At 42.2% G+C, this 15,205-nt stretch overlaps 2 protein-coding genes across 3 annotated transcripts in view; one reads left to right on the forward strand and one right to left on the reverse strand.

Moving 5' to 3' along the window:
- PI4KA (phosphatidylinositol 4-kinase alpha) overlaps window positions 1–15,205 on the forward strand; it is an 84,820-nt gene that overhangs the window by 44,036 nt on the left and 25,579 nt on the right. For both annotated transcript variants that reach the window (XM_048513638.1, XM_048513639.1), the window contains exons 21-32: window positions 941–1,077; window positions 2,339–2,472; window positions 4,830–4,912; window positions 6,274–6,344; window positions 8,041–8,165; window positions 9,817–9,898; window positions 10,696–10,779; window positions 11,732–11,821; window positions 12,531–12,650; window positions 12,889–12,981; window positions 13,368–13,524; window positions 14,225–14,352. In XM_048513638.1, the coding sequence (XP_048369595.1) occupies window positions 941–1,077; window positions 2,339–2,472; window positions 4,830–4,912; window positions 6,274–6,344; window positions 8,041–8,165; window positions 9,817–9,898; window positions 10,696–10,779; window positions 11,732–11,821; window positions 12,531–12,650; window positions 12,889–12,981; window positions 13,368–13,524; window positions 14,225–14,352 (1,304 nt within the window). The remainder of the gene's footprint in view (window positions 1–940; window positions 1,078–2,338; window positions 2,473–4,829; window positions 4,913–6,273; window positions 6,345–8,040; window positions 8,166–9,816; window positions 9,899–10,695; window positions 10,780–11,731; window positions 11,822–12,530; window positions 12,651–12,888; window positions 12,982–13,367; window positions 13,525–14,224; window positions 14,353–15,205) is intronic.
- SERPIND1 (serpin family D member 1) overlaps window positions 1–15,205 on the reverse strand; it is a 34,810-nt gene that overhangs the window by 12,532 nt on the left and 7,073 nt on the right. The gene's annotated exons all lie outside the window — the stretch shown is intronic.

Below are 15,205 nucleotides of genomic sequence, written 5' to 3' on the forward strand. Positions count from 1 at the left end.
ATAAATTTTATTTATACCCCTCCCTTCCTCAGCCAGGCCGGGTCAGGGCGACTTACAGCCTTACAATACAAGCATGTAAATAAAAAATTGAAATTTAAAGCGACAATTAACATGAAAATACTAATAATCAAAACATTCCTAAATTGGTGCTAGTTCCGAAGGTCACCTGTTAGACGATGGTCCAGGCCATCATGAGTTGTTGACATATAGATTTGAGGGATAGAAGATCATCAAAACATAAGATTTAATGGAGAAAAGTGGAAGTTTATCAGTAATAACAATTAAGAACTAATGTTACATAAGTTATTAAAGAGCGAGTAGCATTATCTGCGTGTGTCAATACTCAGTGCCGGAGAAATCAGGAGCCCTTTTGTTAAATGTATTTTGTGAGTTCCTTTTTTTCTTTTTCGTTCATAACTTTTAAAGTCTGAATAATAAAACCTCATTTTAAAAAAGAAATTGGGGCAGGGGGAATCTTCCTTTATTTCTGTAATGTCATATACACTGTGGCTCCTCAGAATGAGCTGTTGCTTGTCTGAGGTAGTATTTTGACATATGTGGAAAGAATAATCTCAGCAGCAACAGCACACAAAGTGGAGGCACGAGTTTTAATCTTGGTCAGTTCAATGGGGCTCAAGTAGCAAGAGGATTAGATCCTTCACCTTTATAGGGTTATTTGGTTTGAAACAAAAAAAATTAACCGTAGAAATATGATATTTATGTTACATTCTTTGTTAATTTTATCGCTGTGTTTTAATTTTAATTTAATGGGGTTTGTTTGTATGGGTTGTAAGATGTAATTATGTTGTGCACCACCCAGAGCCCTCTGGGGGTTGAGCGGTATACAAAACCCATAAACAAACAAACAAACAAACAAATAAATAAATATTCTTGTTACAAAATATAGTCTTTGTTTTTTTTGGTCTTCGTGTCACTTCAGGTCTTTGGCCAGAAGAGTGGTACGAAGGTGTTTGTGAGATAGCAACCAAATCACCACTGCTGACATTTCCTAGCAAAGAACCTCTTCGCTCTGTCCTTCAGTACAATTCTGCCATGAAAAACGACACTGTCACTTCTGTAAGTATTTTTTTTTCAATAATTAGAAATTCGTGTTGCTTGTAAATATTTCAGAAAAAAACAGTCAAATAGCCTGCTGGTTGTGAACTGGCAGCTGAGGAGAAAATTTGGCTTCCTTGTTTTTCTTATGTCTGCTGACATTTTCGAAGTTGGGTGACTTGGTTTTCGGCGTTCATGCCATTTTGGAAGCTGTTGATATTCAATCTCATTCCTCTAAGCCACAAACTGCGGGTGGGATGCTGGCAAAAAGATCCACATGTGTGGTAAGGGGAGCAACTATCCCCTCCTAAGGAAGCTGTGCAGCTCTATCACTGTATACAGTATTACAGTATTTTAAAGTTTGTACTTAGTATTTTTATATATTTAAAGATTTTATTATTATTTATTGTAATTTTATGTTTTAACCCTCCCTGAACCCTGCAGGGATAGGACGGGATTGAAATTGAATAAAATAAATAATATACTGCTCCTAGGGAATCTCTTGACCCCAAAGAGCAGCATTTCATGGGGACATTTTTGGGCTGCTTTAAGAGGGTGGAGGTGGAGAAGTTGTGTTCGCTACAAAGAATTTACCGTAGGTGAAATCCATGTATAACTTGATCACATCCATTCTTTTGTCTGCTTGTGTAAAAATAGTCATTGGAGGACTGCATAGCAATTATACTGTACACTTATTTATCTTAGGCCCCTTCCGCACCTGCAGAATAATGCACTTTCAATCCACTTTCACCATTGTTTGCAAGTGGATTTTGCTATTCCGCACAGTAAAATCCAGCTGCAAAGTGCATTGAAAGTGGATTGAAAGTGCAATATTCTGTATGTGTGGAAAGGGCCTTATCCTGTCTTGCTTTTATGAACTCAACGTGGCTTATGTGGAGTTCCAGGCGGTCTTCCGTTCAGTCCTTGACAACGCCCTGGCCACCTCCGCTTCGTCATGGTTGCTGCCTTCCGTGCCCTCTGCTTCATCCCTGTATTGGAACGAGTTTCACTGTGCTGCATTAACATTCTTGCACCTCACTGCTTATAAGCCAGAGAGTCGCTTCTTTGTCTTCCCCCGAGGGTGCACTTTGATACATCCTTTGAGAACAAAAAGGTTTTATGCTTTTCCTGTTCAATTCACTTTGTACATAATTTAAAGTAATGGCTTTTGAAAGGAGTTCAGTAGAGTGAGTAACTTGAACATCGTTGAGGCTGCCAGAAGAAATACTTGCTGCCAACTCGGCTTGGCTCCAGCACTGAAACTTGGTTGTTTTGCCTCTAGGCTGAACTGAATGAGTTACGGAGCACCATCATAAATCTCTTGGATCCTCCTCCAGAGGTGTCTGCCCTGATCAATAAGCTGGACTTTGCCATGTCAACTTACCTGTTATCCGTGTACCGTCTGGAATGCATGAGGTATTTTTTGAAAGCTCCCTGCTTTTATAGCTTTCTTCTTTGTAGCTTTAATTTCCGGAATTTTATGCATTTTAATTTTTGTCCAAAATAAGGAATGGATCTATCTCGTACAGTTTTATCTTGTTCTCTAAGGAGCTCAAGATGGCACTCCTTTCCCCATTTTATCCTCACAACAACCTGGTGAGGTAGGTTAGGCTGAGAGCTAGAGCGACAGCTGGCCCTAGGGCACTCAGCAAGAAGCTTCATGGCAGAATGGAGACCTGAACATGGTTTTCCAAAATCCCAGTCCAACATACTAACCTAGGGGTGGCCAATCTATGGTGCTCCAGTTATTCATGAACTACAATTCCCATCAGCCCCTGCCAGTACAGCCAATTGGCCATGCTGGCAGGAGCTGATGAGAATTGTAGTCCATGAACATCTGGAGCACCATAGGTTGGCCTGTTAACAACGATATAGGTCTGTGTCCTAATGCTAAAGCCGATGTCACTACATTTAATGAATGTTTGTTGTACCGTGTTTTCCCGAATATAAGACAGTGTCTTATATTAATTTTTGCTCCCAAAGTTGTGCTATGTCTTATTTTCAGGGGATGTCTTATTTTTCTGTGTTCTGTTTGTCGGGCATGCTTCCAAACAAAAACTTTGCTATGTCTTATTTTCGGGGGATGCGTTATATTTCGCACTTCAGCAAAACCTCTACTATGTCTTATTTGTCGGGGATGTCTTATATTCGGGGAAACAGGGTATTCTGTTGCTCCAAAATAACTGCTCTTGCTATTGAGAGCTGATAACATCCCTGGAGGCCAGAAAAACTAAGGCACAGAGGACTGACACTATGGGAACGTGTTTGTTGTTTAATAATAATGAGCATTTATTTAATAAATCTTCCAAAATTATTTAGATATGAAATATTGTTGATAATCACTTGGGGTATTTTTTATGAGTAAAGTGGAATTCATGGAATATCAGCTCCTGATAATTGCATGAGCCAGCTCAGACTTGTGTGGATGTTTCATTTTCAGTATTGAGAGGAGATACTCAATGCCAGTATGAACGTAGGAAGTGATTGGCTGGGTCAGAATCAAGGTGATCTAACATTCTTTCTCCAACAGTAGCTCTCTTTATGCTTCCATGAGCTCTTTAATGCCTTGATTTTTGGCCCAAGCATCCTGGTATTCCAGGCACCAGATTCTGTCCATTTAATAGCAGTGATAATAATTGTTAACATTTATAGAATGTTTTCTGAGTTCACAGCACTCCACTTGTAGCATTCAGATGTAACTTCTAATCAGGGTGTTCACACGCCCGATTTGTTCCTGGACTCACACATGCTGTCATTCTCCTTTTTCCACTTTCCCCTTTTCACTTGGACAACTGTGGCTACAAACTAACTTTCAAGAGACCAGGCAGCCAACCACAGTGTCCCACTGCTCCAAAAGAGGCTCCTCAGCAGGGTGGGGAGACTTCAAAAGCATAAAAGCCGACTTACTCCACCCAAACGGATGACTTAAGTCTCAAATCCCGGTCGCTGGTATAATGTGACAAATGACTGGGTGGGAGCCCACTAACATTGGCTCCTCCCTCTGCTATGCTCCTTCTGTGCTGGCGGTGGCAGGGGTTGGGACATTGGTGTTGTGTCTGGCACCATGTCCCAATGATGGGGAGGGCCATGGTGGCCGCACACCAGCAGTTTTGTCCTGCCACCAGGGCAAGTGCCCCAGGGAGGGCAGATTCCCCTGTGCAGCCACATGCCACTTCCACAGGTGGATCCCCCCCCCCCCCTTTGGATGGCACCACAAGTTACATGCAGCATATAAATTCAGGGGTATGGGATAACCAGAGCTGGTCCATTCCCACGTCCAAATCCAGATTGTGAACTTGGATTGATCTCTGGCTTAGAATTCTGTCTTGTATCGGAGAACTAACTCCTGTTAAATTGGGCATCTATATTTTTATGAGTCAGGTAACAAGAAGTGGTTTCTAGCTGGGATACTGTACATGAGAAATGAAGAGGGGCAGGTTTGCGTACATGCTGTATTTATGCCAATTAAATGTCCGTAAGCAGCCTTGGGAAAAAGGGTACTTAATGAAGTGATAAGTTTTAACCAAGCCCCATTTGTTACTTAAACTTGTTAAATTAAAATAGTACAGGAAAAACACAGCATTTTGACAAAATACTCCTGAATTAAAAATAAATAATTTAGAAAAATATACTTAAATGCTATAGGGGAAAAAAGGGAGGGGAACAAACTTAACTAAGAAGGTTAAACTAAAATAGTATGGGGTAGGGAACAAGCGGTAATTATTTTCTTTTCTCTTGCCTGTGAAATACATAACTGATCATTGATTTCCTAGGGTATTGCGTTCAACAGACCCAGATCGCTTTCAAGTGATGTTTTGCTATTTTGAGGATAAAGCTATTCAGAAAGACAAATCTGGTAAGGCGCTATTGATTCTATTGAAGTAGACATGTTTGTTTTCCGTAACAAAATAAATGTGCATGCGCTAACTTCCTTTTGTATGTTTTCTTGTAAACACTAGACTGTAGAATTAAGCAAGGATATGCAACTGTGCTTAAGGCTGTGTTAGGAAGCCAAGAATGCGTTCTGAGTAACTTCCTTATGAAAAAGTAGTCAGGCTCAGTAACAAACGTTCTTGTCATCTAGCATGCTGCAAGTGCTTTGCATTTCTGGAACATGTGACATTGCATACAAATTGGCATTTGCTTATAGATGACATGAAAATTTCAAAGGAGCGGTGTAACATGGGCAGCGTAATCCAGGTTCCCAGGCAGCTGGGGACAGTGGTGCTGCAGTGCCACCCTGCTGCCTCCAGAGGGCTTTCCAGAGGTGTGGGAAGGGAGGAGAACCCAAAAAACCTTCCCATTGCTGGAACCCCTCCATAAGGCTCAGTGGATTTATGCCACTCCAAAGAGTGGTGTGAGTCAAAGGCACAGGCCACTGTGCACTTGCCCACAAACCTGGGTTGGAAGCTTACAAACATCGGCTCCACCCCTGCCAATGCCCCTGCCATGACCCCACTACGCTGATGGAACTGGCGATGGCGTGAGAGCGCTGATACAGTGCTCAGCGTCACATCCAGGTGATGTGTTTGCTCCTCTGCCAGGGTAAGTGCCCCAGGGAGGGCAAATCTGCCGATGTGGCCCTGCACCGCCTCCCTGGGGTGGACTGGGCCATAAAATGTGCAATTGCATCCTTTCTTACACCTTAAAAGTATCTTTTCCTTTGGGTGAAAGTCTGAACAGAGTGAATGAGCATCTCTGGCTTACAGTCTGGAGGCGGGATTGTTTAAGATCGCATTGGATTCTCTCCTTAAGGAATATTGAACATGCAAGCAGACATCTGGGTATTCAGGGTCTAAACTGAGTTTTACCATTTCTGCATTTCCCCCATGGATCAAATCACTTTCCCCTGTTTTTTTACTGCAATGCTTTTTCCCAGTGACATATTGGGAAGATGCAGTTATCTTTGTATCTGTCTGCCATCTCCTTGATGCTCTGAACAGAAATGGGAAAACAAGATAACGAAACTGTAATGGGGGAGTGTGGTGTAATCAAATGAGCAGTTTCCGGTGGACTGCTGGTGTTTTAGATTGTTGTCATTCATGTTTCCCATAATAGATTAATAGAGCTTGAAAAGGCACTTAGCTCTAAAAGATACTTTTATATTACTTTATTAGCATTTTTAGGTCCTTCAAAATTCCTTACCAGTCAAATGACTGATTGGCTAAAAAAAGTATTTTTGTCTTTCTTCAACGCTTCACGTTTCCTTTTTTAAAGGCATGATGCAGTGTGTCATCGCGGTTGCAGATAAGGTGTTTGAAGCTTTCCTCAGCATGATGGCTGACAAAGTAAGTTAGCAGATGGTAAAATTAATTGTGTTTATGATAGTCCTGTGGATCAGGAGAAAAAATGGTTGTAAATATTTTAAATACATATAATGGGCTAGCTCTGAGACCATCCAAGGTCCAGAGTGCATTTGCACATATCTCTTGATCCAGGACTTTTCAGTCTTGATCTGTTGCCTTGCTAAGTTGTTGGGCTATTAGCACAGGAGTATCTAGGGACAATGGAGCCTGGGGCAAAATCTGAGCCCCCCCCCCCCCCCCGGATCCATTTTCCCTACATATGTGGGGGGGGGGAGAGATTGAGTCATCTACCGATCTCACAGAGGAGCGCCAGGTTGGCAACAGCGCCCATGTCTACCCCCCAAAGCCAGCAAGGCACTCAGGTCTACCGCCTGGAGGCGGCAACAGTGCCAGGTCTACTGCCTGGAGCCCCCTCCCCCCAACATGATTAGATGGTGTGCTCCTGGGGACATGTGGCACCATATGTGCCCCTGAGTGGTATGCCCCTGGCTGTTAGTTATCAGATTAGTTTCTGTGCTGTTGAACTGCCTTATTGGACAAGGAAGAGCTGTTGAATGGAAAGACATTTTTTTTCCAAGGTGGCTCTCTCACAGCACCATCTTTTTGTCCCACGTTATAAATCCTTCAGAGTAGCAATGAATAGTGATTTGTCTTCTGTTATTGCGATTACCTTGGGAGTACGCATGTTGCACTAAAATGTGGGACAGAATTGTTACAAATTCAGGAGTAAAATAAATGCCCATGCATTTAGAGAAATGTGCGTTTGAGCTGTGGCCAGGAAAAGAGCAAAGTCGACATTTACAAGGCGATGTGGTTGGATAATATTTCCTTTCTTATCTGGGATTAAATAGCATTGAAGTTCTGGCCAGCAGGAGAACCATCTGGTGACCCGATTAAAACAGAGGGTCCTTCAGGGGAGCTGGTTTCAATACAAAACATCGACAAAAGCCCTGAGTTACTTGCAGGAGCTTTCGAGGAGCAAATCTGATGATGAGCAAGTGGAGCATAGATTCAGTGGCCGATTGTGGACAGGGAAGCTGGCCTCCTCTCTGCCCCGCCGCAGCATCAGGGGTGTGCCTGAAGTGCTCTTGCTTTCCGTGGGGAAAGCCGAGAACAAGAGCAGTAGGCGCATTGCAACTTCCTTGTACGCTGGTACAAGGAAGATTGCCGTGTGTCACTTCTGTACCCTGCGCGCAGCAACTTCCTTGTACGTCGATACAAGAAAATTTGCTGTGCTGGAGTTCAGCTGCCAGTGTGCCGTAATCGGCCTTTGCATAATTGGCCCATAATTGGCAAATTCTTGTAGGAAATAATGGTTAAATTGATCACAGTGCAGGAAAAAAATGGATGCATTGTAACCCTTTGCTTTTTATCCAGCATGCTTTTCTTTATTTAAGATGTTTCTTTTTTCACGCCTCAGCCCAAGCATTCTCAGGGGACAGCTTCCAAGCATAATTGAACCCTGATTATAAAATGGATGAAACAATATTACTATAAAACAATAAAGCAACATCATTCAGCAGAAGCAGGGAAGCAATAAAAGAGACAACAAAATCAATATAGGTTTACAGAAAATACCTAATGAAAGCAACATAAAATGTAAATTTTAAGCACTGGTTTATTATCTCTAAAGCAACAGCAATAAAATTTTATGGGATTTTTTTTTTAACATCTTCAGCCTAAAACGAAAGAAAATGAAGAAGAGCTGGAGAGACATGCTCAGTTTTTGCTGGTGAATTTCAACCACATTCACAAGAGGATCAGGCGGGTTGCAGATAAATATTTATCAGGCCTTGTAGATAAGTGAGTATCAATATTGTCCTTGTATCGTCGAAGGCTTTCACGGCCGGAATCACTTGGGTGCTGTGTGGTTTCTGGGCTGTATGGCCGTGTTCTAGCAGCATTCTCTCCTGACGTTTCGCCTGCATCTGTGGCTGGCATCTTCAGAGGATCCTCTGAAGATGCCAGCCACAGATGCAGGCGAAACGTCAGGAGAGAATGCTGCTAGAACACGGCCATACAGCCCGGAAACCACACAGCACCCAACCAATATTGTCCTTGTTGCAAAGACTTCTTGCATTGATTGTTTTGGGTTTAGAGAACGACAGAGGGGCAATTGGAAGTCCTTTGGTTCATATACTTGATCAATCTGTGTGAATAATTAGCATCATTTACCCCATACATCCCTGTGCTGAATGTTCATATAAGAAGAGTGGTGCTAGATGTAAGACCACTGGTCCAGAATATCCTCTTGGCCGCTGTGAGAAGCCCACAAGCCAGGCTTTAAAACATCCCTTTTTAAGATGGTACCTGCTGGGCCCATGGCTGCATTACCTAAAGGCAAACTGAAAAAGCTTATCTTTAAAACTATCATTTTGTGCATGTGCAGGTGTGTGCAAATTTGTTTGAATTTATTTGTGCAAAATTGTTTGACTTCATTTGAAATGCCCGTGGCAGCCAAAGACAGAGTCTTTTGATTGAAGTCTATAAAATGATGCATGGGGTAGAAAATGTTGACAGAGAGAAATTTTTCTCTCTTTCTCACAATACTAGAACCAGGGGGCATCCATTGAAAATGCTGGGGGGAAGAATTAGGACTAATAAAAGGAAACACTTCTTCACGCAACGTGTGATTGGTGTTTGGAATATGCTGCCACAGGAGGTGGTGATGGCCACTAACCTGGATAGCTTTAAAAGGGGCTTGGACAGATTTATGGAGGAGAAGTCAATCTATGGCTACCAATCTTGATCCTCCTTGATCTCAGATTGCAAATGCCTTAGCAGACCAGGTGCTCAGGAGCAGCAGCAGCAGCAGGCCATTGCTTTCACATCCTGCATGTGAGCTCCCAAAGGCACCTGGTGGGCCATCGCGAATAGCAGAATGCTGGACTAGATGGACTCCGGTCTGATCCAGCAGGCTAGTTCTTATGTTCTTTTCAATGGTGGCATCTCACCTTTGGAATGTTCTTCCCCCTTGAGGTGCACCTGACACCTGTTTTCCTTTCCTTCAGAGCCCAGGCTAAAAAAGGGGTTTTATATCTCTTAGATGATTTTATGGTCTTCTGGTCTGTTTTATCAATATCCTTTTAGGCTTTTTGATGGCTATGTGTGTTGTGCTGGTTTACATGCTTGGTTTGTCTTTGAATTGTTTTGTTTTATGGTTTTAGTGGTAAGGTGTCACGAGCAGGTCTCTGGAGAGGTGGCATATAGGTTTTCCAAATTCACATTTAAAAATAATGTTTTTTTAATTGACCGCTCTAGAGTAACTGCTTTTTTTTTTCAGTTTTGGACTGTATTGGAAATCCTCCTCAGTCCTAGCCAGTCTAGTTGCTAACTAGTGTGTAATTTGAGCAATTTAAAATTTAGCATTTTCTGTAGGAATAAGATCTGCTCTTTCCTAAACAAATACGTTGTACTTGCTCTGTATCCCTCTGTCTCTTACTTTTTTTTAAAGGTTCCCCCATTTACTTTGGAGCGGAACTGTGTTGAAAACCATGTTAGATATCCTTCAGACTCTCTCACTGTCTCTGAGTGCGGTAAGTATTTAAGTGTTGATCATTTGTTACTGGGTTAATACAGTATTTATACGGTTCTGGCCAATGGTAAATGTATGACAGAACAAGTGTCTAATGCAGTGGTTCCCAAACTTATTTGACCTACTGCCCCCTTTCCAGAAAAAATATTACTTAGCGCCCCCTGGAAATTATTTTTTTAAAATTTTAATAGCAATTAAACAGAAAGATATATGTATTAATGTTTCTACCTGTGGCCATCACCGCCCCCCTGGATCGCTGCAACACCCACCAGGGGGCGGTGACGCCCACTTTGGGAATCACTGGTCTAATGCAATATACATAAGATGAGAAAGGGGGAAAAAAAAGAAAAATCGCCATTTCATTGATATATAAAAGGCACTTTTGCACATGCAGAATAATGCACTTTCAATCCACTTTCAGTGCACTTTGCATCTGGATTTTACTGTGCGGAATAGCAAAACCCACTCACAAACAACTGTGAAAATGGATTGAAAGTGTTTTACTTTGTTTCTCATGTCCAATCCTAGATTCTAAACTGTAAATTATTCTTGTTTTGGAAGCAAGAAACAATGTTCAAATCCAGAATTTAATGATAGTTTGGAATCTTGTTTGGTAAGCAAGAAATGAACAACCACCCCCGTTTTTGGGGGTTTGAGGTACAAAAATTAATTCATTTTTAACGTGTGTGGGATGCAGGGTGGGAATATGCAAGTCTGATGACTTAAAGGCTCATACTCATAATGAAAAAACTATAATTTATCATGATCCTTGTTAAAAAGTTGATTTTTCTGTTTCAGGACATTCATAAAGATCAACCATACTATGACATACCAGATGCTCCGTACAGAATCACTGTACCTGACACCTATGAAGCCAGAGAGGTAAGTCTGGCCCCATATGTCCCACATCGGTCTCTGCGCTCGGCAGAGGCCAATTTACTGGAGATCCCCGCCCCCTCTATGATGCGGCTGGCCTCCACCAGGGCCAGGGCTTTTACGGCTCTGGCCCCTGCCTGGTGGAATGCTCTTCCTCCAACTGTCCGGGCCCTGCGGGACCTACATGAGTTCCGCAGGGCCTGTAAGACTGAGTTATTCCGCCGGGCCTTTGGGGAGGCCGGCTGCTGATAGGTGCCCATTAACAACTAAGATCCGCTGTTCCCCTCTCAGGGGAGTTGAGGAGTTAATGGCTAAACGCCATCTGTTTTAACTGACTATGAATTAGGAGCGCTGCTTTTAACTGATATGAATTTTAGTATTTTATTTTGTTATCCGCTTTTTATTGTGATGTAAACTGCCCTGAGCCCTTTGGGGGAGGGCGGTATAAAAGTGGAACTAATAAATAAATAAATAAATAAATAAATAAGTGCATCCAAAAGGTTAATATCTGTGATCCTCCTCTGTTATTCTTTAGATGGAGCTTGAGCATTAACTGTAGGTGTTTATGTATTGGTTAGTTATTTATTCGCTCCTGTTGTTATAACTGTGTTTATGAAGGTTTTATGTATGACGCCTTGTGTTGTACACCGCCCAGAGCCCTTCGGGGATAGGGCAGTATACCAAATTAAATAAATAACAATAATAACAAATGGATATATGCTGTTGTCTTTGGAGCGGTGCCTGTGTTTTTAAAGCCTGTCGTCATCATTTTTTTCTTCCAGATACTTAATACTTGAAAGATGTTTTCCTTATTTCACAAGCACCTGTTACAGCATCTTAGAGCTTTTGTTTCCAGACAGCTTTTGAATATAGGAGATGAGTGTTGCCTTCTAACAGTGTTGGCCTTATGGTAGTTATTGTGTCTCTGACTGACTATTTTCTATCTCTATTTTTTAAGAGCATAGTCAAAGATTTTGCTGCACGCTGTGGAATGATCTTGCAGGAAGCCATGAAGTGGGCTCCGTCAGTCACAAAATCTCACTTGCAGGTAACCTCTTCAAGTTATTTATTTTTGTTATTTACATTATTTGTAGTCCATCTTTCTCGCTGGGACTCGAGACGGATTGCACAAAGTGAGTCAATGCCGTCAACAGGCTGGGATGTTCCATAAATGTACAGTCCACCTTTTTCAGTGGGACTCAAGATGGGTTACGCTTAGGCCCCTTCCGCACATTTCACAGTTGTTTGCAAGTGGATTTTGCTATTCTGCACAGCTGCAAAGTGCATTGAAAGTGGATTGAAAGTGCTTTATTCTGCATGCACGGAAGGGGCCAAAGTGAGTCAATACAATCAATAGTCTGGGACGTTCAACAGACAACCAATCAGAAATCGAAAACACTGAACTGAATCAAAGCATAAGTGTTAAAATGACACATTGAACAATGCAAAATTACATAGTAGGATCCAACATTACACCCACCCACCCAGTTTTACAAGTCGAAGACTACAAAAGTCCAAAGGACGTTCTGTCTTGGCAGGTGTGCCTGTTGAAATAAAACATGTCCTGAAAAGATGCTATTACTCTCTATGGTGTTGTCAGTGAAAAGACAGCAAGCCTTGCTGTGACATCCTTGGAGCATCTTACCACTTCCGGAAGGAAGATGGCATACCAGTAGTTTAACTGTGGAGCAATGTGTAGTGTGGAAAGTTCAAAATCAGATCCCTCTAAAAATAGCTCTCCCCTCTTTCTTTTTCAGGAGTACTTAAACAAACATCAGAACTGGGTGTCTGGCTTGTCACAACACACAGGACTGGCTATGGCCACAGAAAGTATTCTTCACTTCGCTGGTTACAACAGACAGAACACCACCTTGGGTGTAAGTATGAAGATCATTGTCTATCAGTGAAATGACTAGAGCTCACAACGGCTGTTTGCCTTGCTAATTCGTGATAATTTTACATAACAAAAATGTAGTGTCGCATTGGGATTGTACTGCCCTGATGCAGAGGGGGTGCCAAGGGAGACAGGAAGGATGCAGGGTTACTTGTATAATAACTTGATGTTTAATGTGATCCTAAGATCATTAATGAAATTGTAATCATTGCTGTTTGTAGGTAACCCAGTTAACGGAAAGGCCTGCCTGTGTGAAGAAGGACTACTCCAACTTCATGGCTTCTTTGAACTTGCGGAACCGCTATGCTGGAGAAGTAAGTGCAAAGGAATCTAGCTGGCCTTTCTAGCTGTGTGTGTTGCTTTTAAACAGGAATTCAAGTATTATACCACCCATATTTACCAGTATCAACCTCCAATGAACAGCATCTGATAGAACTATTCCAGGATATGTGTGATGATTCTTTCAAGTTTTAGGGTGTGATTAAGCGATTGGTTAACTTGGATCTGGTCTGATACATTTTTAATTGAAAGGGGACTTATGCCTCCCTAATATTTAGCAATTATAAATTTTTGCTCTTAGTTATTTAAAAAAGTCTAACGGCATCCATTTCAGGGCCTTTCAACACAAATCAAGATTTTTTTGTGCCTCTTAACAATGTGCTTTTGTGGTCACTGTTAATCAAGAGACCGTGTCTTACAGGTAGCCGGCATGATTCAGTACTCCAATGCCACAGGCCGTGCATCGGATCTCAGTAAGCTAATGATCAAACAGCTCAACGATGCACTAGAACCAGGCCATCCGGAACTCTACACTCAGGCCATGTTCAAGATGACTGCGTTGTTAATATGCAGCAAAGGTAACGAAGATTTGCCTTTATTTTTTATTGGAGTAGTTTATTCTTCACTTTATCCAGTGGCTTACAACGTTTCCCCCTCCTCCATTTTATCTTCACAACAAACCTGGGAGGGAGGTTAGACTGAGCAGGTGTGACTGGCTCAAGGTGGCCCAGCATGCTTTCATGGCAGAATGGGGATTTGAATTTGGGTCTCCCATACCCCCTAGTCCAACCCTATGGCACTCCAGATGTTCATGGACTACAATTCCCATCAGCCCCTGCCAGCATGGCCAATTGGCAGGGACTGGCAGGGACTGATGGGAATTGTAGTCCGTGAACATCTGGAGTGCCATAGGTTGGCCACCCCTTGTCTAATAATGTGACCATTACATCAATATAAATGGGTTCTAAGATGGTATTGTTGGACAGTGGAAAGAGAGAAAACTGTGAGTCCCTTAGAAGTAACACTAAAGTTTTATAAATAGTAATACTGTACTTCTGTTTCTTCACATGTTCTTCATCTGTTTATAGCTTTTATTAGCTGCCTATCCCCAAAAACAGGGCTCAGAGTGAGTTATAATTATATAATTGTGCTAAAGCTTGCACTCTGAGCTTCAGTCCTGTTAGAGTACTTCTGACCGCTTACAACAGAACAAATGAAATGTATTTAATGCTGCCTCTCGCTTAAAAAATCTAATCTCTAGGAATATTTGTGCTTCAGACTGTGACCCTCAACTCTTGCATCACCTCTGCTGGGGACCTCTGCGAATGTTTACTGAACACGGCATGGAAACGGCGATCGCTTGCTGGGAATGGCTGCTCGCTGCTAAGAACGGAATAGAAGTGCCGGTAGGGGAAATGAAACCACTTAGCATTTTTCTCCTGAAGGCTCACTCTAGAAGTAAAATCTTACAGCAAGAGCTGATGTGTTAGAAAAATGTGTTCATTTGATGAGTGTAAGTCTCACTGTGCCTGATCGCATTGCAGTATGTCTCTTTCAAGAGTTCTGTGCTATAAAGACCTTTTCTTCCCGCCTCTTTCTGTGTGTCACTGGCACTCGGGTGGATTCAGCCTGTGTTTCTATTGAAGAGCTATAATGAGCTGAAAGAGCTCATTATAATGAGCTGTATATTCAACTACCTGTTTACCTATGAAACAGCCTCAGATCAAGTCACTTGACAGTTCCATTTAGACCAGTATTCTCCACTCTTATTGGCAGTAACTGTCCAGGGTCTCCGGCAGAAAAAAATCAATGCCTGGGATACTTTAACTCGGAGTCCCCAATATTTTTGAGCCTGTGGGCACCTTTGGAATTCTGGCACAGGGTACTTGACACAAGCACAGAATGGCTGCCACAGGAGGCAGAGTCAGCCCTAAACTATCAGGAAACGATCTTGAGCAAAAGTCTAATAGTACCTCTTCAACACTGCAGGCAGAAGCTCTGTTTAATAGGATGTCTTTTAAAGTGAACATGTTAAAAATATCTTCTAACATACACCGAGCTTAGATTCAGCCCTGCAGTGAAGCTCCTTGAGCTATTGTGCAAGCTGCCGTTGAAGCAACTTTTTAAAAGTTGCCACAGTCGATCAGGTTTCCAGTGGCAGATCAGAAGCCCTATTGGGCAAAAGCCCCACCTGGTTCCACCTACTTTCTAAAAACACTTGTCAGGCACTAGGACCGTGGTGGCGAACCTTTGGCACTC

Source organism: Sphaerodactylus townsendi, linkage group LG13, assembly GCF_021028975.2.
Source record: "Sphaerodactylus townsendi isolate TG3544 linkage group LG13, MPM_Stown_v2.3, whole genome shotgun sequence".
NCBI classification, from domain to species: Eukaryota; Metazoa; Chordata; class Lepidosauria; order Squamata; family Sphaerodactylidae; genus Sphaerodactylus; species Sphaerodactylus townsendi.